Below are 25,817 nucleotides of genomic sequence, written 5' to 3'. Positions count from 1 at the left end.
ACCATATGGTACTGAAGCTTGTCTGTCTGGTTTATTTCACTCAACATATTTTCCAGGTGCATCCATTTTTCTACAAATGTCTCAAATTTGTCCATCTTTATACTCAAGTAGTATTGCATTATGTATAGATACCACATTTTTTATCTCTTTACCTATTGATAGGCATACAGACTGCTTCCATGATTCAGTCATTATGAATTGAGCTGGTATAAACAATGGTATGCATGTACTGCTGTAGCTCTTTGGGGAAGATACCTAGAAGAGGGATAGCTGGTCATATGGAATTTCTAATTTTACTTCTTTGAGAAATCCTCATACTGATTTCCATAATGGTTGTACTAGTTTATATTCCCATCAACAATGCAAGAGGGTTCTGTTTTCACCACAGCCATGCCAGCATTCATTTTTAAATTTCTTAATGATTACCATTTTTTTCTGGTGCATGATGCAATGTTGATGTTGTATTAATTTGCATTTCTCTAATGGCCAAAGATGTTGAATATTTTTCCATATATTTGTTGGCCATTTAAACTTCTTTCTCTGTGAAGTGTCTGTTCAATCACTTGCCCATTTCCTGATTGGGTCTTTTATTTTAGGTGGTTTTAGTTCTTTATGTATGTTAGATATTAGTCCTCTGAGGAATGGCTGGCAAATACTTTTTCCCATTCTGTAGGTTGTCTCTTCACACTAATAAGTTCTTTTGATGTATAGAAGCTTTCTATTTTGATGTAATACCATTTGTTCATTCTTGTTATTTCTTGTACAATTATAGTTCTATTTAGAAAATCCTATCCTCCATCTATGACTGTGTTTTATCTATTTTATCTTCCAGTAGGTTCAGTGTTTCTATTTTAATGTTTAGATTTTTGATCCATTTTGATTTTAATTTAGTACATAAGAGATATGGCTCTAGCTTCTATGTGCAAACAATTATCCAGTTTCCCCAGGACCACTTGTTGAATAGGCTATCTTTTTCCCAATGTATGCTTTTGGCCTCTGTCAAAGATCAAGTAGTTGAATGTATCTGAGTATGTTTTGGTATCTTCTATTCTGTTCCATTGATCCACATGTCTGTTTTTGTTCTAGTATCATGCAGTTTCATCACTCTCTTTTGTAGAATAGCTTGAAGACAGGTATTGTAATGCCTGCTGCTTTGCTTTTAATGTCCAAAATTGCTTTTACTATTCTGGGTCTCTTCCAGTTTCATATGAATTTTAGGATTTTTTTTTTAGATCTGTAAAGTATGCTGTTGGCATTTTGATAGAAACTGCATTGAATCTGTATAACAGTTTTGGAAGTATAGGCATTTTGACAATATTTGTTAGGGTTTGGGAGCCTATCTAGGAACAGCAGACATCTTTCCATTTTCTGATGTTCTGTTCAATCTCCTTTTTCAGGGTACTACACTGTAGTTTTCTTTGTAGAAGTTTTTCACTTTCTAGGTCAATTCCTATGTATTTCATCTTGAAGGTAATGTGAATGGTATTGTTTTCATAATTTCCTTCTCATCGAGTTCATTATTGGTGCACACAAATGCAAATGACTTTTGTGTACTGATTTTGTATCTTGTTTCAATGCTGGAGTCAGTTATTCATTCTAAGTGTTTTTTGGTAGAATGCTTTGGGTCTTCTATGTAGAATATTGTGTCATCTGCAACTAATGATAAATTGACTTCATTCTTTCCTATATGTGTTCCTTTTATTTCTTTCTATTGTCTAATCAGTCTGGCTAATGTTTCATGTATTATGTTAAATACAAGCCATCATCGGGCAATCTTGTTCCTGATTTTAGAGGGAATGCTTTTAGTTTTTCCACATTTAATATGATGATGGCTATTGGGTTGTCATAAATGGCCTTTATCAAATTCAGGTATGGTCCTATATCTATTTTCTTTAGAGTTCTTATCAAGAAGGTATATTTTGTCAAAAGCCTTTTCTGTATCTATTGATATGATCATGTGAATTTTTTACCTAGCTTCAGTTTATGGGATGCATTGCATTTACTGAGTTACATACGTTGAACCATCCTTGCAACACTGGGATGAAACCTACTTGGTCATGATGTATAATCTTCATGATGATGTGCTGCATTGTATTCATTAATATCCTGTTGAGGAATTTTATATGTATGTTCATTAGGGAGATTGGCCTTTGGTTTTTTTTTTTCAGTTAAGTCTTTATATGCTTTGGGGATCAGGGTGATACTGGCTTCCATAAATGAATTTGGGAGCACTCTATCCCTTTCAATTTCAGTATTGGTGATGTAACATCCTTAAAGGTTTCGTAGCATTCAGCAGTGAATCCATTAGGTCCTAGGCTTTTATTAGTTGGTAGATTCTTTGTAACTATTTCATTGCTTGTTATTCAGTTGTTCAGCATTTTTTTGTTTTCTTGGATTAGTTTTGTTAATTTGTGTAAGTCTAGGAATCTGTTCATTTCTTCAAATTTTCCAATTTGTTAGAATACAATTTCTCAAAGTAGTTACTATCTTCTGGATTTCAACAGTGTCTGTTGTGATTTTTGCCTTTTTCATTTATAATTACATTGATGTGAGTCGTTTCTTTCTCTTGGCAAGTCTGGCTAAGAGCTTATCTTTTTTTTTTTTTTTTTTTTTTTTTGCAGTCTTTCAAAGAACTAGCTCTTCGATTTGTTGATTTTTTTTTGGTTTTTTGTTTTATTTTGTTTTGTTAGTCTGAATTTCACTGATTTCCACTCTAATCTTTATAATTTCTCTCCTGAATTTTGGCTTTGGTCTGGCTTCTTGTTGTTTCTCAAGTATCTCAGGATTGCTCATAAGGTTATTTATTTGAGCTTGCTCTGTTTTCCTAATGTGAGCATTAACTGTGATGAACTTTCCTCTTAGGACAAGTTGTACAAGGATTATCATTAACTTCCAAAAATTTTTAAATTTCTTTAATTTCTTCTGTGACCCACTGTTTAGGAGCATGTTGTTAGTTCTGCAGGTGCTTTTACATTTTCCAACTCTTCTATTGTTTTTATTTTCATTTCACAGTGGTCTGATAGTACACAATGTAATTTCGATTCTGCTGTATTTAAGCAGGCTTTGTGAACTAGTATGTGATCTATTTTGGAAAAAGTACTTTGTACTGCAGAAAAGAACACATATGCTGTTGCAGGGGGTGGTGAAAGACTCTGTAGATATCTATTAGGTCCACATGTTCAAAGTTGTGGATCATCTCAATATTTATTTAGTTGACTTTTTTTTTTTTGGTACCGGGGATCAAACTTGGGTCCTTGCACTTGCGCAGCAGGCGGTGAAACCACTGAGCTAAATCCCCGGGCCCAGTTGACCTGTCTTTGTGAGAGTGGGGTCTTAAAATTCTCCACAATGATTGTGTTAGTATTTACTTCATCTTTTGTGTTCAGCAGTGTTTGTTTTATGAAGATACACACTCCTATATTTGGTGCATATTTATAAATATCATCTTTTCTTGTTGGATTAGTCCCTTAAGTAGTACACAGTGATTTTTTTTTTGTCTTTTCTAATCATCTTTAGCATGAAGTTTACAATGTCTGGGGTTAAATTTGCTACCCCTGCTTGTGTGTAGGGTCCTGGTATATGAAATACTGTTTTCCATCCTTTAATTTGTAGTCTATGACATTTTTTTGGATTAGATTAGTTTTTTCAATACAACAGACTATGGGATTCTGTGTTGTGGTCCAGTTCACCAATCTGTGTCTTTTAATTGGGTAATTGAGGCCATTAACATTGAGAGATATTACTGAGATGTGATTATTTATCACTGTATTCTTTCTCTATTGGTGGCTCCGTTTTTTTCTTTTCCTTTCACATTTTTGTAGTTGTATATCCATTGACCTTACTAGGTGTTTTCATTTTATCTGGGTTTTTAGCTGTAGTAGTTTTGTTGTTTCTTTCTGAGATATTCTTGAGTATTTCCTAGAGTACTGCTTTTGTAGTCATAAATCTTTTGAACTGGTCTTTTCTGTGAAATGTCCTTATTTCTCCATTTATTTTGAAAAAAAGCTTTTCTGGGTAAGTGAATCTAGGTTGAAGGTTATTTGCTCTTAGGATGTGAAATACATCACTCTAAGCTCTTCTGGCCCTTAAGGTTTGTTTTGAGAAGTCTGCTGTAATTCTACTGGGTTTACCTTTATATGTGATTTTTTTGTTTTTCTCTGATCACTTTTAAAATTCTGATTTTTTGTTGGACATCTGGAATTTGAATGTTGTAGTGAGCTTCTTTTTTCATTCATAGTTATTTGTTGTCCTGGCACCCTTATTTCCTTTGTGTATTGAACTCTTCTCATGTTTGGGAAGTTTTTCCTTTTTTTTGAGGAAAATTTATTTATTTTAATGAACTACAAGTAGACATTAATAAACAAAATATAAAATCTGTTCTATGAAAAATAATTTTTCATAACAAAAATTATTAGAATAACCATGATTTTGTAAATAATAATAATTCAATCTGTATTATCTTAAAGCTTTTCTCTTAACTCCAATTAGGCCTAGGTTGATCTTAGTGTCATCTAGTAGCTGCTGCATGGCCTTTTCATGTTCAGTCATTGTTTTGTGGCTTCTCTGAGTACTTCATAATTTACCATTTTGTCCTCAATTTCAGATACTCTTGTCTTCACACTGGTCATTTCTGCAATTTATCAATTCTATAGTTTTTTATTTTAGGTATTCCTGCCTGATGTCTTTTGGAGGATTCTATATCCTTGTTGAATCTATCATTCATATTTTGAACTGTTTTGGTCAGGTTGTCCAATTTTTTACTTTTCCTCTGAATTCACCTTGGGCACACTGAGTGATAATGCCATGAATTTATTTCCTCTTTCAGTTCACCTAGTTTCTTCATTTCTTATATAAACTTTTTATAGAGTTCTACTACCTGGTATTTACTTTCCCTTTGTGGCCCCTTGCTCTGTCTTACAGTGTTGGGAGATCTTGGTGGTCTTCTTTGTCTTGCTTCCCCATGATCCTGTATGTATGGATATCCATTTTTTATTGTTTATGATCACCTGGAACTCCAGACATTGACATAGAAAAATAGTTGTTATCTACTATTGTGTTACCTTGGCTGTAGTAGTAAATTAACTGTCATCAATGGCAACAAATGTCAACTAGGTATTGGCAAATCCTGGAAGCCACTCATGGACATCTCTTAACCAGAACTAAAAAGACTATGATTTTCATGCAGACAATCTATCCATATATTAGCCTGCAACACTTCAGACCACTAGTTTCTGCTGAATGTCAGCCATAGTGCCAGAGATCAAGGATACCACTAGACTATCTACCTTCTTCAGGACCACTCCGTCTGACGGTTTCACCCTCGACCTGGGCTCCATCAACAGAATATGGCCCTATCAACTTCCTGGTCTGATTCAGGTTTCCTAAGAAATCCCAGGAGATACCTTCTTAGCTCTCCCCCTCGCCAACCCTATCTCCCAAGGTTTTTCTCACCTGGTCTCTGTAAGGTAACTCTTCAATCCTAAAGCAAAATGCTTCTGGGTGTTGGTTTCTTCTTCAGTCAGGTGAGTGTGTTCATTGTCACCTCCACTGCCCTGTGCTGAGACACCAGAAGCATACCCTGGCATGGGCTTGTCCGGCCAGTCCCAGAAAATCTCCTGGGCTTGGCAAATAGCATGGATCCCAATATGCTCGGGAGACACAGGGCTGTCATCTGGCAGATCCCAGGCTTTCTGCCTGGGCTGGATATGCAGTGCAGGTCCTGGAGGCACCCAGCTTCTTTACTTATTTAATTTGTCTGGCAGTCAAATCTTCCTATCTCATTGTTGACAAGTATTTCAATTGTAAAAGAACTGTAGAAGCTTTAAATGATATCATTTACGAGAGAGAGGTTTCACTTTCCTCACTTAAAAAGTGTGAAGAACTTATCATTTCAATACAGTGAGGCATTAAGCTGGCTTTGGCTGGGTTGTAGTTTTAGTGAGTCAATCAATCATCCCTTGGATTCTCTGTTTTTAGGGATGGCACTCCCAAGTTTCTGATTGATGTTCTGACAATTTCTGTCTCCTCCACACTAAAATGCTGAAAAATTTTGGTTTTTGCCCTTCAGAGATTTGGTATTTACAGTTTATTTATTTAATGTATTTATTTATTTTAGATTTGGTATTTCAGAGTTTAGGTATTTAGTCTACACACACACACACACACCCTGGCAAATATCATAAGGGAGAAGAAAGTTTTGTGTATGTAGTACATCCTTTCCCTATAGAACAAGAATTGGCAAATTTTTTCCGCAGAAAGCCTGGACTAAAATTTTCCATTGTGAAAAATATTTCTCCATTAAAACAGTTCAACTGTTGTCATTGTGGTATAAAAGCAGACACAAGATATAAACAAATGTGATTATGTTCTACTAAAATTTTATGAACCAATGTCCATAAATCTGAATTTCATGTAATATTCACTAGTCATGAAATAATATGACTTTTTAAACCACTTAAAACATGTATTCTTGGCTTGTGGAATGTACCAAAACAATCAATGAAACAAATCTGGCACAGGCTATAGGCTGCCAACTGCTGCTTTAGAGGCACATTAATCCTGTAAGAATGAAAGATTTCATTATTTCTTTAAGATTCCCAAAGAGATCCATGACATTAAATTTCCAAATTTGTGACTTCCAAAATAACATAATTTTAACCTTAAATGTATATGAGATGTTAGAAAAACAATCAAATTTACCCTCAGTGTCACATTAGTCAGACAATATACCCAATCGATTCAGTATGGTGATAAGTGTTGGTCATAGGTAGACTCACTAGCTAGTGATCTCAAAGGGTATCAATAAAAATGTGTTTATCAGCAAAACTGCTAATTAACCTAGGCTAATGACAATGATGACATTTTTTAACACTCATTGATAACTTAGTATGTGCTTGTGTCTTATACTTACTGGTTTACATGCAATATCTCATTTAATACAACAACCATATAAGAACTATTATTGTTCCCTTTTCGTGGATGAGGAGACTCAAGTTAGAGGTACTATGTAACCTGCCCCAGGTAACAGAATTATTAAATGCTGTATCTGGTATTCAGACTGAAGCTTTATTCTAAACTTTGTGATCACAATCACTCTGCTTCTCATGTCACAGAACTTTGGGATCACATGTGAAATGCAGAAATGTTTAATCATAAGGGCGGTATAATCTACTCTGAATGACATATTATTATAGACTCTGTGTGTGTATATCCTCTCAAATATCATACCTTCAAATCCTAACCACCAATGTGATAGCATTAGAAGGTAAGGCCTCTAGGAAGTAATTAGGATTAGATGACGTGATGAAGAAAGGCTCCTGTGAATGTAATTAGGGCTCTTGTAAGAGTCCTGAGTGCTTAGTCCTGAGATATTTTCCCTCTGTTGTCTGCCATGTGAGAAAACAAGAAGTCAACTGTTCACAAGCCAGAAGAGGGCCTTCACAAGAACTTGATCATACTGGCACTCTGGTCTTGTACTTTCAGACTCTAGGATATGAGATATTAATTTCTATTATAAGCAACAATATGGTCTATAACATTTCTTTTTATAGCAGCCTGAACTAAGACACATATGCTAAAGAGGAAAAGCACTGGCATCTCTATCTCCCTTTTCATGTCTCTTTAGAATGCTTTTCATATACATCATGCAAGGTGAGGATAAAGTGTTCCAGGATCTGGACATCTGAAGAAAATACATTAGTGAGCCATAATTTTGGTCTCATTTTTAAGATATAGTTTCATCTTCACCATAATACTCTGGAATCATAGGCAACTGTGAGTTATTCAGAGAGTTAAAAAAAACTCTATAACTTGAATAGAAAAGAGAGCAACAGAAGAAAACAGTAAAACCTAAATCAGGTTTTTTATGCAATGACAGTTTTTGTTAACATTGAGAAGAGAGGGAACTGAAATTAGGAGACTAAATTCTGGCTTTAAATTAGAAAAGTTATACACAATGGAAAAAATTTGCACTTTGCTGTCAGGAATATGTAGGCTACAATCAGCTCTGCCACTCACAAGGGGTATAATTTGGAGCAAGTTACTTAAAATTCCTGAGTCTTAGTTTTTTCATAATAAAACAGGAATACTTTCTAATACATCAGACATTTTTGTTTTGCTTTGCTTTGTGGGTATAGAATGAATAGCATAATAAACTTCTATTTTGCAAACCAGTACATGCTTGTCAAGGAGCAGATATTATTACTATTTCCCACTACTGAGTTGGGCATATTTCCTTTGCAAAAAAACAACTTACTGGGTTAAGTTACTCACAATGCATTCAGACAAACCTAGGCATGTCAGTGACTGGTGAATTTATGTGACTACACTGCTGAAAGACTATTATATACTGTGCAACATTCTTTTTCCTTTATTTTGAGGCAGGGGATCACTAAGTCACTACATTGTTCAGGCTGGGCTCAAATATGAAATCCTCCTACCTTAGCCTCTCAGAGTGCTGGGATTATAGGCATGTACCACAAAACCTGGCTCTGCTACTTTCTTTTTGATCATAGTAAAATCATACAAGTATTTTTTTTTAATTCTTTTACTGGTACATTGTAGGTATACAACACAATTACATTTCTCATTGGGAATTGTACCTTTACATAATGCATCTTGCTTCTTATTTTTTCCCCATTCCTAGCCCTCCCTTCACCCTTTCCACCCTTCCCTATTTACAAAGACTTTATTTCCATTTTCTCCATTTCTTATCATTTTTCCTTTCACTTCTTTCCTTTCCCCTGCCCCTCCCACTACCCCTAACACTTTGGACCTTTTCTTCCTATTTTACATTACCGATTATTCATTCCAATCATTGGTACATTTTAGGTATACAATATAATGACATTCATCATTGGAAATTTTGCACCTTTACATAGTCTCTCTTGGTTCTTATTTTTCACCCTTGCCCAGCCCTCCCTTCAACCCCTCCATTCCTCCCCATTTACAAAGATTTTGTTCCGATTTTTCCATTTTCTCATATAAATCCCATTCCCTTCTATCCTTTCCTGTAGCCCTAACACTTCCTTCCCCTTTGCCCCTTCTCTTCCTATTTCACATTACCTATTATACATTTAGTCCTTATTTACACTTTCAGTTTCTCACACCAGAGAAACTATTTGAAATTTTTTCATGTGTCCTATTTATTTCACTTAAGAGTATTGCCTCAATGTGCATCCACTTAGCTATGTCTCTAATTTCTCATTTTTTTTGGCTGAGTAGTACTCCTTTTTATTAAAAAACCCCACATTTTCTTTATCCAGTCTCCAGTTGATGGGCATTTGGGCTGTTTCTAAGTTTTAGCTATTACAAACTGCGCTGCCATGAACATGGGTGCACATATATCACTGTGGTATGATTCTTTTAATTCTTTGGGGAAGATCCCCAGCAGTGGAATAGCAGGGTCAAATGGGACTTCCAGTCCTAGTTCTCTGAGGTATCTCCATAGGGATTTCCACAGTGGTTGCACCAGTCTACACTCCCACCAGCAGTAGAGCACGGTTCCACTTTCCCCACAGCCCCGCCAGCATTTGTTATTGGTTGATTTCATGATAGCAGCCATTCTTTCTGGAGTGAGGTGGAATCTCAGCATTGTTTTCATTTAGACCTCTTGAATGACCAGTGATGTTGAACATTTTTTCATGTATTCATTTGCTATTTCTACTTCTTTGTCTGAGAAATGTCTCTGCATTTAAGATGCACATTTTCGGATTGGGTCTTTAAATTTGGGAGGTCTGATCTTTTCAAGTTCTTTATAGATTCGAGATAGTAGACCTTTGTCTGAGGAAGAGCAGGTGAAGATTTTTTCCCACACTGTGGGTTGTCTCTTCACACTGCTGGTGGTTTCTCTTGCTGTGCAGAAGCCTTTCAATAAGAAGAGATCCCACTTCTTGATTCTTTGTGCTAGTTCACAGGCAACTGAAGTTTTGTTCATAAAATCTTTTCCTACACTGATGTCTTCAAGGGTTCTACCTAACCTCTGTTCCAACTGGTTCAGAGTTCCTACTTTAATATTTAGATCTTTAATCCATTTTGACTTTAGTTTAGTGCATGGTGAGAGATATAGGTCTAGTTTTAATCTTTGGCAAGTTGAAGCCCAATTTTTCCAGCACCATTTATTAAAGAAGCTATCTTTCCTCCAGTGAGGGTGTTTGGCTCCTTTATCGAAGATGAGATGGCTGAGTGTGTCTGGCATTGTTTCTGTATCTTCTAATCTCTTCCCCTGGTCCTCAGGTCTTTTTCTTTGCCAGTACCATGCTGTTTTTATCACAGTAGCTTTGTAGTAGAGTTGTAGGTTGGGGATTGTGATACCCCCTGCCATGTCTCTGTTACCTAGAATTGCTTTTGCTATTCTGGGTCTCTTCTTATTCCAAATGAATTTTTTGATTGTTTTCTCAAGGTCCATGAAGTATGCTGCTGGGATCTCAACTGGAATTGTATTAAATCTATATAGCAGTTTGGAATTATGGCCATTTTCCCTATATTAATCCTTCCTACCCAGGAGCAGGGGATGTCTGTCCATTTTCTCATATCATCTTCAATCTCTCTTTTCAGAGTGCTATAGTTTTCAGAGAAGAGGTCTTTGATTTCTTTCATTAGGTTGATTCCTAGGTATTTCAGTTTTTTGGATGCTATTGTGAAAGGAATTGTTTGCCCTATTTCTCTCTCAGTGAGTCTATTGTTCATATAGAGGAAAGCTATTGATTTTTGTGTGTTAACCTTGTAATCAGCTACTTGACTGAATTTGGTTATTAAGTCTAGAAGACTTTTGGTGTTCTTGGGGTCTTCTATGTAGAGGATCATGTCATCTGCAAATCATGACAATTTGACTTCTTCATTACCTATCTTTATTCCTTTTATTTCTTTCTCTTGTTTAATTGCCTTGGCTAATGTTTCCAGAATGATATTGAACAACACTGGTGATAGTGGACATCCTTGTCTTGTTCCTGATTTTAGTGTGAAGGATTTCAGTTTTTGACCATTTAGTATGATATTGGCTGTTGGTTTTTCACAGATGGCTTCTATCAGTTTGAGGTAGAGACCATCTATTCCAATTTTTTGTCGGGGTTTTTATCATAAATGCATGTTGGATTTTGTCAAATGCTTTTTCTGCGTCTATGGAGATAATCATATGGTTTTTGTCCTTGGCTCTATTGATACAGTGTATTACACTGATTGATTTTCATATATTGAACCATCCCTGCATCCCTGGCATGAATCCCACTTGATCACGGTGTATGATCTTCTTGATGATCTTCTGCATTCTGTTTGCCAGTATCTTATTAAGGATTTTTGCATCTATGTTCATTAGTGAGATTGGCCTATAGTTCTCTTTTTCCATTGGGTCTTTCTCTGCTTTGGAGATCAAGGTGATGCTTGCTTCCAGGAATGAATTTGGGAGTATTGCTTCCCTTTCAATTTCATTGAAGAGTTTAAACAGTAGTGGCAGCAGTTCCTCTCTAAATGTCTTGTAGAATTCAGCAGTGAAGCCATCAGGGCCCGGGCTTTTCTTAGTTGATAAGTTTTTAATTACATTTTCAATTTCATTGCTTGATATTGGGTTGTTCAGAGTTTTTAGTTCTTCTTCGTTCAACTTTGGTAATTCCTATGTATCTAGGAATCTGTCCATTTCTTCTGTGTTGTCCATCTTATTGGCGTATAGGTTCTGGAAATAGGTATTGATGATCCTCTGGATTTCTGCTGGGTCTGTTGTAATTTCACCCTTTTCATTCCTAATTGCATGGATTTGGGCCTTTTCTTTCCTTTTTCTGACAAGTTTGGCTAAGGGTTTGTCAATTTTGTTGATTCTTTCGAAGAACCAACTCTTGGCTTCATTGATTTTTTGTATCGTTCTCTTAGTCTCCATTGCATTGATTTGTCCTCTGATCTTTATAATTTCCTGCCTTGTATGAGCTTTGGGGTTGTCTTGCTCTTCTTTTTCTAGAAGCTTGAGGTTCAGCATCAGGTTGTTTAATTGGGCTTGTTTTGTTTTCCTAATATGCATATTCACTGCTATGAATTTCCCTCGTAATACTGCTTTCATTGTGTCCTATAGATTCCGATATGTTGCAATGTCACTGTCATTTAATTGAAGGAACTGTCTGAGTTCTTTAATTTCCTCTATGACCCATTGGTTATTTAGAAGTGTGTTATTCAATTTCCACGTGTTTATGAAATTTTTTGAGTTTCTTTTGCTATGGATCTCCAATTTCATCACATTATGGTCTGATAATATACAGGGGATAACTTCAATTCCTTTGCACTTAAACATGTTCTATGTGTGAGTATGTGGTCTATTTTGGAGAATGACCCATGTGCAGCTGAGAAGAATGTGTATTCTGATTCTGTGGGTGGAAGACTCTATAAACATCTGTTAAGTTCATTTGTTCAAGAGTTTGATTGAGTTCTAGTATTTCATTACTTATTTTTAGTCTAGTTGATCTATCTATTTGTGACAGTGGGATGTTGAGGTCCCCCACTACAATTGTATTAGTGCATATATGACTTTTCATGTCCATTAGTATTTGTTTTATATAGTTGGGTGCACTAGTGTTTGCTGCATAGATATTTATGACTGTCATCTCTTCCTCTTGGATTCTTCCCTTTACAAGGATGTAGGGTCCTTCTTCGTCTCTCTTAATCAGTGTTGGTTTGAAATCTACTTGATCTGCAAAGAGGATAGCTACTCCTGCTTTTTTTCGGGGTCCTGTCGCATGCAGTATTATTTTCCACCCTTTAACTTTCAGTCTATGAGTTTCCTTTTGAATTAAGTGTGTTTCTTGTAGACAGCATATTGTTGGATTTTGCTTCTTGACCCATTCTGCCAGTCTATTTCTTTTGATTGGTGAATTGAGACCATTAATGTTGATGGTTATAACTGAAACATACTGACTTGTCATTGCCATGACTTTTTCTTTTTGTTGGGTTCTCCCCCTTTATATTTAATTTCTTGTCATGCCAGATGGGTTCATTCTGCTTTGCTTCCTGGGGTTGTGATCCTCAATGTGTGTTCCTAGAATATTGTGTAAAATTCTTTGGAGTGCCGATTTGGTATTCATGAATTTCCTAAGGTGCTCTTTGTCATGAAAGTATCTTATTTCTCCATCCATTTTGAAAGATAGTTTTGCAGGGTACATCAATCTGGGTTGGAGGCTGTTTTTTTTTAGGGCTTGGAATATGTCACTCCAAGCTCTTCTTGCCTTGATGGTTTGTGTTGAGGAGTCTCCTGTGATTCTGATGGGCTTTCCTTTGTATCTGATTTGTTTCTTTTCTCTGACTGCTTGGAGAACTTTTTTCTTCTGTTGTGTTTCTGGAATCTTAACAATTATAAGCCTATGTGTAGATTTTTTTTTTTGATCAAGGCTATTTGGAGTCCTATATGCCTCACTTATCTGTATGTCAAGCTCCTTTCCCCTGCTTGGGAAGTTTTCTGCCATTACTTCTTTGAAGAGATTTTTTTATGTCATCTCCACTCTCTCCTGTTTCTTCCTTGAGCCCAATCAGTCTTATGTTATTCTTGTTTGCATCATCTAGTAGCTTCTGGATTGATTTCTCATGTTCCCTCATAATTTTGAAGCAATTTTTCTTTTCCTGGTCACTAATTGCAATCTTATCTTCTATATCTGAAATTCTGTCCTCACATTGGCTCATTCTGCTGTGTAGACTTTCAATGGAGTTTCTCATGTCCTGGAAATCTATTTGCATCTGTTTTATGGATTCCATTTGTTTCTTATGCTGAGATTCCATCATGTTCCTGAGCTCCTCTCTAGATTTATTAATCATGTCTTGTACTAGGGGCACAATTTCTCCTGTTATCTGAGAAATTACTTCTGATTTCATTTTTTCCAGATCCCCTTTTGTTGCCAGTTCAGTGGATCCAGATGGTTGAGTATCAGAGTGTTCCATCTCATTTCCCTTTGGGGTTGCTGTACGTGATCTGGAGATCTGGTTTTGAGCCTTATTTACTTGTTTTCTCATTTCAATTGGGGCGGGGGGCTGTTAGCGCCTGCACGGATTACCTCCTCTGAGCTGGGAGAGGTGGGACAGGGGCAGCAGGAGGGATGGTGACCGGGAAGTCCCTTCCTCTGGACAATGAGCACTGGGGCGATGTCTCAGAAGCCCCTACCTCTGGGCAGTGGGACTCAGTACCTTGGTCTGGTGGTCTGGTGTCCTCTGCGTCTTTGTAGTGTGGTACCAGGTGGCTGCCTGTCTGCAGTGGGGTGATTCGGTGTTTTCTGCACGCCTTTGAACCTCTGTAGGGCGTGCCCAGACCTGCCTGTCTGCAGGGGGCTGATTCGGCGTATTCCGCCTGACTCAGGACCTAGGTAGGGCGTGCACAGACCTGCCCGTCTCAGCAGCGGGCTGACTTGGCGTGTTCTGTGAGACTCAGGACATCGGTAGGGTGTGCACCCATATTAGTATTTTTTAGGAAGTCAGTATTTGGTCCTAGAAAGAATTATTTGCTAATGCTGAATTCTAACAAAGTTATAAGTACTTTAATTGGGTACTATTGATACAGTAGTATTCAATGCTAAATTCTCCTTTAATACAAATACAGTAAAAATACAAATGATAGAAGCCAAGAATGCTAATAGCACAAGAAATGGAAGTTGAGTTTTTATGTAGGTATAACTCATACTTTGATAGAATATGTAGAAGTACATTTACCACCTCTTGATAAAATAGTTCACATTTATGAAGTGATATTAAATGTTTGACTCAATCAACTTGTTAGTGCTACTCTATATCCCCACATATAAAAATCTGCATTATGAACTATGTAGTGATGTAAAAAAAAATTCCAGACAGCTAAATCTCTCATAACCCAAAAATACAAACTACATATATGAGAAAGCAAAACTATATATAAAGAAAAGACACAAACAAGCTCAAATTATTAATGGAAATGCTATAAAGTTATTTTATAAAAGAATATAAATAAAATTGAAATATTCCAAACAAACCTGAGGTGGGTTCTGATTTTATCACTGTTCCAGAACTGAATTCTGTTGGCAAAGGCACTGAATGTTTCAGGATGTGAGTTGTTTCTGCAGGTATTTCTGTTTCGTCAGAGATTCCTAGCTGTGTACCAAAAAGATTTTTCTTTCATAAGTAAATCACTTTACTAAAATAATAAAGCATCCTAAATCAACTATAGTATACCACATTATTATGATTTCATTAACTTTCATTTTATCATTGACTTCTGTCCGATAACCCTATTAGCCCATCCAAGCCAACACCTACTCAAACAAGTCACTGTCTGTCATTTTGGTCCATTTAAACTCTACCTTAGTTTTTCCATTAGGCTCAGGGAGTGATTCTTTTTTGGTGCTTTTTGTCCACAATGATTTAACTGCTTCATAAATTTGCTGGCTTGTAGCATATGCTTTTTTTCCAGTTACCTAATTCAAATAAAAAAGTGATTCAAACAACACATATTTTTAAAATTTTAAATAAAAGCACTGTAGAATTCACATCAGGTATTTTATATAAATCAATGAGAATCAATAGCAAAAATATAAACCTCTGGATCATAACATAAAGCACCATTCTCCTAACCTTATATGAAAATTTGTCTCTTACAAAAGGCTAATGTATAATTTGCATTCACATTGTGATGTGTAAATTTAAAATTATATCTATTATCATTATTATTATATCACTATTATTTAGTGCTGGGAATGGAATCCAGGGCTTTGAGCATGCTAGGTAAGTGGACTACCATTGAGGATATACCTCTAGCCCTATTTCATTACTTTAAATTTATTTTTCAGCTTTATCAGGTCATAACTGACAAATAAAATTTCTATTTAAGGTGTACAATGTGACACTTTGACGCAACTACACATTTTTCTAATGGTTCCTAGAATCAAACTAGTATATTCATAAGCTCAGTTACCTTTTTGTTGGTATGTACACTTAAGAGCTGCTCTCTTAGCAAATTTTAAGTATTTAATATAAAATTACTAACTGTAAGTGGCCTGCTGTATATAGATCTCCAGAACTTTTTTATCTTGTAACTGAAATTTTGTACTCTTCAACTAACATTTTAACATTTCCTCAAATCCCCAGCTCCTGGAAACCACTAGTATACACTGCTCTTCTTAATTCAACTACTCTAGATTTCACATATAAGTAATTCCATGCATCATTTGTCTTTCTATGTTCTGCCATTTGCAGCAATGTGAATGATCACAGAGGACATTATGCTAATGAAAACTATGCATAGTTACAGAAGTCTGGGAAATATAGTTTGAAATAATAGCTAAATGAGAAAATGAAATTTTAAGATGCTACAAAGTTAACACATACCCACCAGTTTGAATCTCCATTGGTCCATGCATGACTGCCATCAGGGGGCTTGTACCAATGGTGGTACAAATGCACTGAACCACTTTTATTGGTCTTTTCACTAATAAAGTTAACAAAAAGTCTATAAACAGACTGAATCTAGTTAGTTGTTTAAATTTTAATTACTGCCCAAATACAAATATTAATCAGTCCTATTCATAACAATTAAAATTATTATAATCAACACATGTATTCTTTTCATTAACTTACAAGAAATTTGTTTATATTTGTGAATAATTTATCAATAATTAATTCTCTAAATTTTACCGCAAAAATCTTATAAGTACCCCATTGCTGGTGCAAATAATACACATTTCACAAGTGCTATATCACAAATTAGTTGTATTACAAATTTTATACCATTTTAATTTTTTCCTTAAGAAACTGTAATATGATGACATCAGGTCTGCTAAATCAATGCCTTTCTTTGCATTGTTGCAATTAAAGGACCCCCTGAGAAGTGTCACAAGCTGCCAGATGGGATAGTAATGCATGTACCACCAGTGGTTCAAGCTGGCAGGAAGGATCAAATTCAAATCAGAGCCACCCAGCAGCGACACATGTGAATTACAGACCCATCATAAGCGTATTAATGATTTTGTTTAAATTTTTCCCCATTCTCTAAGAAAAGGTATCAGGTAATTTCTACAAAGAATTATATTTTAGGTAGAAAGATAAAATATGAACTACAAACACAATAAAGCAGAGCCTGGAATACCTAATGTGGTAATTACTTTCATTGATAGTGCTTTCTCACTGAAAATCTGATTCCTTCCTCCGACACCTTCCTCCTTCCCCTTTCTCATTCTTCATTTCTTATGGTTAAAGTCAACTCAAGAGTTACTGATTTTTCATGGGGAGCTTTCCAAGATTACACATTTTATAAACAGTAGCCTTTTTTTTTCAAAGAAAGAGTTGTTTTTCTTCTTAACTAAGTATATATCTATACCTAAAAAATAACTGGTGTTAACTAAGTATGTGTTAACTAAGTATGTATCTATACCTAAAAAATAAAACAATACACTAGTATAAAGTCCTTTTCCGTCCTCAATATGCATTCATATATACGTGTGTGTGTGTGTGTGTGTGTGTGTGTGTGTGTGTGTCCCTTATGTGTGAGGATATGTTTGTTCCAAGATAGCCAATGGACACCTGAAACAAGATAGTACTTTAGTTTACTTTGGGAGAACTAGGTACTAGGGCAATTGTACTGCATCTTCCATTCCCAAATTAACAGAGGTGCTTGGATCTTAGTACTGATCCAAAGGCATATAGCTAGCCATACCCAGAGAACAACACTGAAAAGAAGACATTAAACATATTTCCATACTAGCAACAAAGTCTTTCCAATATAATCAACCAGAAAACTCAGTGCATGTACGTGCATGCACTCACAGGAACCATGAGACAACTAAGCAACAAAATGCCTCCCCAAATTCCTGACTCCCCCACAGCTGGTCCACAGGGCATCTATGAGGAGGAAAAAGTCACATAGCTGAATTGTTTGAAATGATAAGTGAGAAGATTATTTTTTAAAGACATGTAAGATTAACAACCTCAAAGATAATATAACTAAACAGGTAATGGACTTAATAAGCAAAATGATCTGTGAGCTTACAGAAGACAGTAATAAAATGCTAGCTGATCTAAATATACAATACAAAACATGAATGGCCAATATATGAAAAACTTAGACTCCATGAAAATGAAATCTAAACAGAAATCCATGAGATTAAAAAATTTTATTGAAATATGGAGACCAGGCATCACCAATGTTAAGACAGAACCTTAGAAGTTAGTGCTAACATAGGTGATCAATTATTCAAAAATAACTTGAAAACAACATGAAAAATGGATCCAACAGCTTCTAGATGACACAAATGAGAGGATTCTAAAATTAACTGGAATTAGTGAAAAATTAGAAGATGGCATGAATGGCATAAAAAATCTGTTTACAGAAATAATATCAGAAAACCTTTCAAATATTGGGAAAGAATTAAACATACAGATAAGCAAGGCATACACAACCCCAAATATACACTACAGGGAAAGAACTTCACAACACATCTTAGCTGAACCCCAAAAATCGTATCACAAAGACAGAATCTTAAAAGGTATAAGACAGTGGTGGCAAACTTATGGCATGTGTGCTGCACCTGGCTGTTTATCACTGAAAGCTCTAAAAGGTTTGCCATCACTGGTATAAAAGAACAGCAAAAATATCACATATAAAGGTAAATATACTGAACTTACACAGCAGACTTCTCTAACACATACCTTCAAGTTGAACTTGGAGTGAAGTATTTCAAGCCTGAAAAGAAAACAACTTCCAACACAGACAGATATATCTTACAAAATTTTCTTTTGAAATTAATGAACAAGGTCTTTCCATGACAAAGAGCACCACCAACCAGCACTCCAAAAAATTTTCAATATACTACAAAGAAACAATGAATCTAACAATGCAAAAAAAAAAGTCTACTAGAATAACCATAACACCCTGGGTGAGTAGTTAAGGAAGATGGCAGAAAAAAGAATCACCAAGAAAATAACACAATGACAGGAATAAGTCACTACCTATCTGTAATAACTCTCAATATGAATGGTCTCAATTCGATAGTCAAAACAGATTGGCAGACTTGTTCAAAAAACAAAATCCAACAGTATACTGTATAGAAGAAACACATTTTGATACATAAAGAAATATACAGACTAATACAGAAGACCCCAAGAATGCCACCAAAAGTCTTCTAGACTTAATAACCAAATTCAGTCAAGTAGCTGGTTACAAGGTCAACACACAAAAATCAATAGCTTTCCTCTACACGAATGACAAACTCACTGAGAGAGAAATAGGGCAAATAATTCCTTTCACAATAGCATCCAAAAAACTGAAATACCTAGGAATCAACCTAATGAAAGAAATCAAAGACCTCTTCTCTGAAAACTATGGCACTCTGAAAAGAGAGATTGAAGATGATATCAGAAAATGGACAGACATCCCCTGCTCCTGGGTAGGAAGGATTAATATAGTGAAAATGGCCATACTTCCAAAACTGCTATAGAGATTTAATGCAATTCCAATTGAGATCCCAGCAGCATACCTCACGGACCTTGAGAAAACAATCGAAAAATTCATTTGGAACAAGAAGAGACCCAGAATAGCAAAAGCAATTCTAGGTAACAGAGACATGGCAGGGGGTATCACAATCTCCAACCTGCAACTGTATTACAAAGCTACTGTGAAAAAAACAGCAGCATGGTACTGGCAAAGAAAAAGACCTGAGGACCAGGGGAAGAGATTAGAAGATACAGAAACAATGCCAGACACACTCAGCCATCTCATCTTCGATAAAGGAGCCAAACACCCTCACTGGAGGAAAGATAGCCTCTTTAATAAATGGTGCTGGAAAAATTGGGTTTCAACTTGCCAAAGATTAAAACTAGACCTATATCTCTCACCATGCACTAAACTAAAATCAAAATGGATTAAAGATCTAAATATTAAAACAGAAACGCTGAACCAGTTGGAACAGAGGTTAGGTAGAACTCTTGAAGACATCGGTGTAGGAAAAGATTTTATGAACAAAACGTCAGTTGCCTGTGAACTAGCACAAAGAATCAACAAGTGGGATCTCTTCTTATTAAAAGGCTTCTGCACAGCAAGAGAAACCACCAGCAGTGTGAAGAGACAACCCACAATCTGGGAAAATATCTTCACCTGCTCTTCCTCACACAAAGGTCTACTATCTCGAATCTATAAAGAATTTAAAAAGGTCAGACCTCCCAAATTTAAACACCCAATCCAAAAATGGGCATCTGAAATGAACAGACATTTCTCAAAGAAATGAACAGATATTTCTCAAAGAAAAAATGTTCAACATCACTGGTCATTTGAGAGATGCAAATGAAAACAAGGCTGAGATTCCACCTCACTCCAGAAAGAACGGCTGCTATCATGAAATCCACCAATAACAAATGCTGGTGGGGCTGTGGGGAAAGAGGAACCCTGCGCCACTGCTGGTGGGAGTGTAGACTGGTGCAACCACTGTGGAAATCAGTATGGAGATACCTCAAAGAACTAGGACTGGAAGTCCCATTTGATTCCACTATTCCACTGCTGGGGATCTTCCCCAAAGAATTAAAAGAATCATACCACAGTGATATATGTGCACCCATGTTCATAGCAGCACAGTTTGTGATAGCTAAAACTTGGAAACAGCCCAAATGCCCATCAACTGGAGACTGGATAAAGAAAATGTAGTTTTTTATAAGATAGAGTACTACTCAGCCACAAAAAATGAGAAATTAGAGACATTTATAGCTAAGTGGATGCACAGTGAGGCAATACTCTTAAGTGAAATAAATAGGACACACATGTATAAATACTGAGTAGTTTCTCTGGTGTGAAAAACTGAAAGTGTAAATAAGGACTAAAATGTATAATAGGTAATGTGAAATAGGAAGAAAAAGGGCAAAGGGGAAGGAAGTGGGAGGGCTAGGGGAAAGGATAGAAGGGAATGGGATTAATATGAGAAAATGAAAAATAGGAACAAAATCTTTGTAAATAGGGAGGACTGGAGGGGTTGAAGGGAGGGGCTGGGCAAGCGTGAAAAATAAGAACCAAGAGAGATTATGTAAAGGTGCAAATTTCCAATGATGAATGTCATTATATTGTATACCTAAAATGTACCAATGATTAGAATGAATAATCGATAATGCAAAATAGGAAGAAAAGGTCCAAAGGGGTAGGGGTAGTGGGAGGGGTAGGGGAAAGGAAAGAAGGGAAAGGAAAAATGGTGAGAAATGGAAAAAAAGGAAATAAAGTCTTTGTAAATAGGGAAGGATGGAGGGGGTGAAGGGAGGGCTAGGAATGGGGAAAAAATAAGAACCAAGATGCATCATGTAAAGGTACAAGTTCCCAATGAGAAATGTAAATGTGTTGTATACCTAAAATGTACCAATAAAAGAATTTAAGAAAAAAAAAAAGAAAGATCACAAGGAATAGGAAGAAAAGGTCTAAAGGAGTAGGGGAAGTGGGAGGGAGGGGTAGGGGAAAGAAAAGAAGGGAAAAGAAAAAATACGAGAAAAGAAAAAAATGGAAACGGTCTTTATAAATAGGGAGGGGTGGAGAGGGTGATGGGAAGGCAGGGGAATGGGGAAAAAATAAGAACCAAGATACATCATGTATAGGTACAAGATCCCAATGATGACTCTAACTGTACTGTATATCTAAAATGTACACAGTTAGTAAATAAAGTTATTGAAAAAAAAGAAAAAGAAAAGAAATATACAGACTAAAAATCAAAGGCGGAAATCAATATTCCAAGCAAGAGGAGCCTGAAAACAAACATGGGTACATATCCTATTTTCAGACAAAGTGCACTTGAAGCCAAAACTTACCAGAAGAGGCAAAGAAGGTCACTACATATTGGTTAAGGAAAAAACTCAACAGGGAGAAATAAATATATTTTCATCAAACACTAGCACATCTACCTTCATAAAATAAACACAATTGGATATAGAAGATCAGATAAATGTCATCACAATTAGAGTATGGGTTTCAATATGATACTATCAAAAATTCCAACTGGATAAAAAAATATCAGAGTTAAACCACACCTTCGAACAAATGGACTTAATAGATATCCAGAGTCTTCCACCCAATAAACACAGAAGGATCAAAATTATCCCACACATATTACCAGATCATAGTGCAATTAAACTAGAAATCAGTGGCAAAAGAAACCATGGAAATTATGCAAACATGGAAACATGAAAATTAAACAATACACTCTCAAATAACAAATGACTCACAGAAAAGATTAAGAACAAATTAGACAATTCCTAGAATCAAACAATAATGCAGTACAATATACCAGAATCTATGGGATACAATGAAAGCAGTCCTAAGAAGTAAAGTTATAACTGTGAATGCCCACATCAGAATAACAGAGTGAGTCCAAATAAATACCCTAATGATGCACCTGAAGCACCTAGAAAAACAAGAACAATCTAAATCTGAAGCTAGTACAAGCAAGGAAATTATAAAGATCAGAGCAGAAATTAATAAAATTTAGACTAAAAAATAAAACAGAAAGAATCAATGAAATGAAGAGCTGGTTCTCTGAAAGGATAGACAAAATAGATAAACCTTTAGCTAATCTTATCCAAAAAAGGAAAGAAAAGACCCAAATCAATGCAGTTAGAAGTAGAAAACTTGAAACCAAAATGTATACTACTGAAATCCAGATTATTAGTAACTACTTTAAAAATCTGTACTTCAATAAATTGGAGAATCCAGAAGAAATGGATAAATTTCTAGATATATATGAAGTACCAAATCCGAACCAAGAAAATAGAAACATTCTGAATAAAGAAATGAGGCAATGAAATTGAAGCAGTTGTTTTTGTTGTTGTTGTCATTGTTGTTTTTCTTTAAATAACAAGGAACAAAAGCCCAGGACTTCATGGATTCACCTTTGAATTCTACTTGACTGAATTCTGCATGTCTTTCCAGGAAGATATTAATTCCAATTCTCCTCAAACTTTTTAAAGAAATTGAAAGATTAGAAATATTTCCAAAATCATTCCTGGAAGCTAACATTGCCCTGATTACAAAATGAGAAAAGAACTAAACCAAAACAAATGCCTATAGTAATAATTAATGCCTCTAATAATTATAGATTTGAAAATCCCCAACTAGCTTCTTGTAAACAGTGCAACAAATCAAAAACATCATACATCATGAGCAAGTAGGGTTCATCCTAGGGATGCAATGAATGTTTGAACATACACAAATCAATACATGTAATACATCACATAAACAGAAATAAGGACAGAAAGAACTACACAGTTATCTCACTAGATGAAAAAAAAAAGCCTGTGATAAAATCCAACATCCATTCATTATAAAAAATCCTGAATAAAACAGGGATAGAAGGATCTTATCTCAATCTGAGAAAAGCCATTTATGACAAACCAATGTCCAACATCATATTCATTGGGGAAAAGTTGAAAGCCTTCCCTCTAAAATCAGGAACAAGACAAATGACATGATCCTTTACATAGACCTGAAAAATTCCGCTAAAACTCCTAGAATGAAGAAACAAATTCATCAGTGTAGTAGGATACAAAATCAACACAAAAATCCACGGTTCCTGCACACCAATCATGAACTCACTGAGAAAGAAACTAGGAAAACAATACTTTTCACAATAACTTCAACAAAAATTAAATACTTAGGAATTAAACTAACCAAGTAAGTGAAAGGCCTTTCCCAAGAAAAACTACAGTACTCTGGAAAAGAAGATGAAAGAAGATATCAAAAAAAGAAAACTCTGTTAATAGACAGGCAGAACCAATATTGTCAAAATGGCCATACTTCCAAAACCCTATGAGTATAGCAAGAGCTACAATTAGAATACCACGCAGAACTAGAGAAAAATATTCTTAAATTCTTATGGAACTGGAAGAAACTCAGAATAGCAAAACCAATTCTGGGCAAGAAGAGCAAAATAGATGGCATCATAACCATAGATTTGAAGTAGTATGACAAAGCTATGATGATACAAACAGTATTTTATTGGCACAAAAACAAATGTGTATCAATGAAATAGAAAGGATGATGCAGAAACATTCAGCTATCTGATCTTTGACAAAGGGGCCAAAAACATACTGAAGAAAAGATAGTCTCTTTAGGAAATGGTGCTGGAAAAACTGGCTACTCACATGCAGATTAAATCTAGACTCATATCTTTCCATGTGCTAAACTGAAATCAAAATGCATCAAAGTTCAAATGTGAAAACAGAAACAATCTGCTGGAAGATAAACAGGTAAAACTCTTGAATTATTCATAGGAAAGGACTTTCTGAACAGAACCCCAAATGTTCAAGAAATAACAAGAATCAACAAATAGGATCATATAAAATTTAAAAAGCTTCTGCATAGCCAAAAAAAAAAAAAAACCCAGAGTGAAGAGACCATTGATAGCATGGTGGCAAACCTATGGCACACATGCCACAGCAGGCTGTTTTTATCATTGAAAGCTCTAAAAGGTTTGCCATCACTGACCTAGAGCATGGAGAAAAATTTTGCCAGCTCTACCTCAGATAGAGGACTCATTGCTAGAATATATAAAGAACTCAAAGCTGGGCAAGGTGGTGCACATCTGTAATACCAGCACTCAAGAGTCTGAGGCAGGAGGATCAGTGACAGTTCAAGGCCAGACTGGGCTGTAGTGAGTTCAAGGCCAGCCTGAACCACATAGAAAGACCCAGTATGCATGCATGTATGAATAAATAAAGTAAATCAAAATTAAATCAAAATTAAAAAGACCCTCAAAATAAAAGACCCAATCAAAAACTGGGCAACTGAAATGAATACACATTTTTTTAGAAGAAATACTAATGGTTAATAAATACATGAAAGAATGTTCAACATCTCTGCCCAGTATAGAAATGCAAATTAAAATAACACTGAGATTCTATCTTACTCCAGAAAAATGGCTGTGATCAAGAAATCCAATAAATGCTGGTGAGCTTCCAGGAAAAAAGAACCTTTCTGCATTGTTGGTACAAATGTAAACTAATCAGTATGGATGTTACAGCTTGTATCTAGATGCCCACCCAAGCCTCATGTGCTTAAGAGGTGGGGCTTTTCAGAGGAGGCTGGATCTGAGGCGTGTGACTATGGATTAAGGGTGTGGTAACAAAATAAGTCCACTGATTGATTTAGCATAGTTCTAGCTATGATAGGAAGGCCCACTCTGAGTGTGGGTGGCACCAACCAATAGGCTTTTGCACCCTAAGTGTCATAAAAGGTACAGGGAGGCTTGCTGCTTTGCTTTCTGCCTATACTGTCATGGACTATTTCTCCTCTGCCATGCCACCCTTCCTTGGAGCCAGATTATGGACTGAAACCTCTAAAGACTGTAAGCTAAAATAAACTTTTCCTCTTTTAACTTTGGATGTCAAGGTTTTTGTCTCAGCAATGAGGGAACTAAGACAATGGAGAGGTCTCAAAAAACTAAAAATAAAAATTCCATTTGACCTAGCTATTCACCTTTGAGTTATCTTCCCAGAAGTGTTAAAAACATACATGCATACTCATGTTTACAGCAGCACAATTCATAATAACTGAATCTTGGAAATGGACTATATGTCCATCAACAGATAAACGGATAAAGAAATTTTGATATTTATAAACAATGGTGTACTACTCTGCCATAAAGATAAACTAGAGTTATTAGAAAAATTGATGTACCTTGAGACCATAATATTAAGTGAAATAAATCAGACACATAACCTTAACTATCACATGGTTTCTCTTATATGAGAAATTCAAAATTACTCATTTACTCAGATATTATCCACTTACTAACCTACCTGTTTAACACCTATTTGGACTTACAACTGAGGCACGCTGTTCAAACTTACAACCAACCACTCAGATGTTTGACCCA

The 25,817-nt window shown here is 35.7% G+C and overlaps 1 protein-coding gene across 5 annotated transcripts in view; it reads right to left on the bottom strand.

Annotated features, from left to right (window-relative positions):
* The window catches only part of Apool (apolipoprotein O like), a 121,338-nt gene that overhangs the window by 11,177 nt on the left and 84,344 nt on the right, over positions 1-25,817 (bottom strand). For all 5 annotated transcript variants that reach the window (XM_004868882.4, XM_087196638.1, XM_021247658.2 and 2 more), the window contains 2 exons: positions 15,291-15,404; positions 14,964-15,081 (listed from right to left, as the gene is read on the bottom strand). In XM_004868882.4, coding sequence (XP_004868939.1) covers positions 14,964-15,081; positions 15,291-15,404 — 232 coding nt within the window. The remainder of the gene's footprint in view (positions 1-14,963; positions 15,082-15,290; positions 15,405-25,817) is intronic.

Source organism: Heterocephalus glaber, unplaced genomic scaffold (genome assembly GCF_053883595.1).
Source record: "Heterocephalus glaber isolate CG9 unplaced genomic scaffold, H.glaber_assembly_v1.0 deba00001613, whole genome shotgun sequence".
Classification (NCBI taxonomy): Eukaryota; Metazoa; Chordata; class Mammalia; order Rodentia; family Bathyergidae; genus Heterocephalus; species Heterocephalus glaber.
The sequence above is the reverse complement of the archived record's forward strand: the minus strand, read 5'-3'. Positions and strand labels throughout refer to the sequence as shown.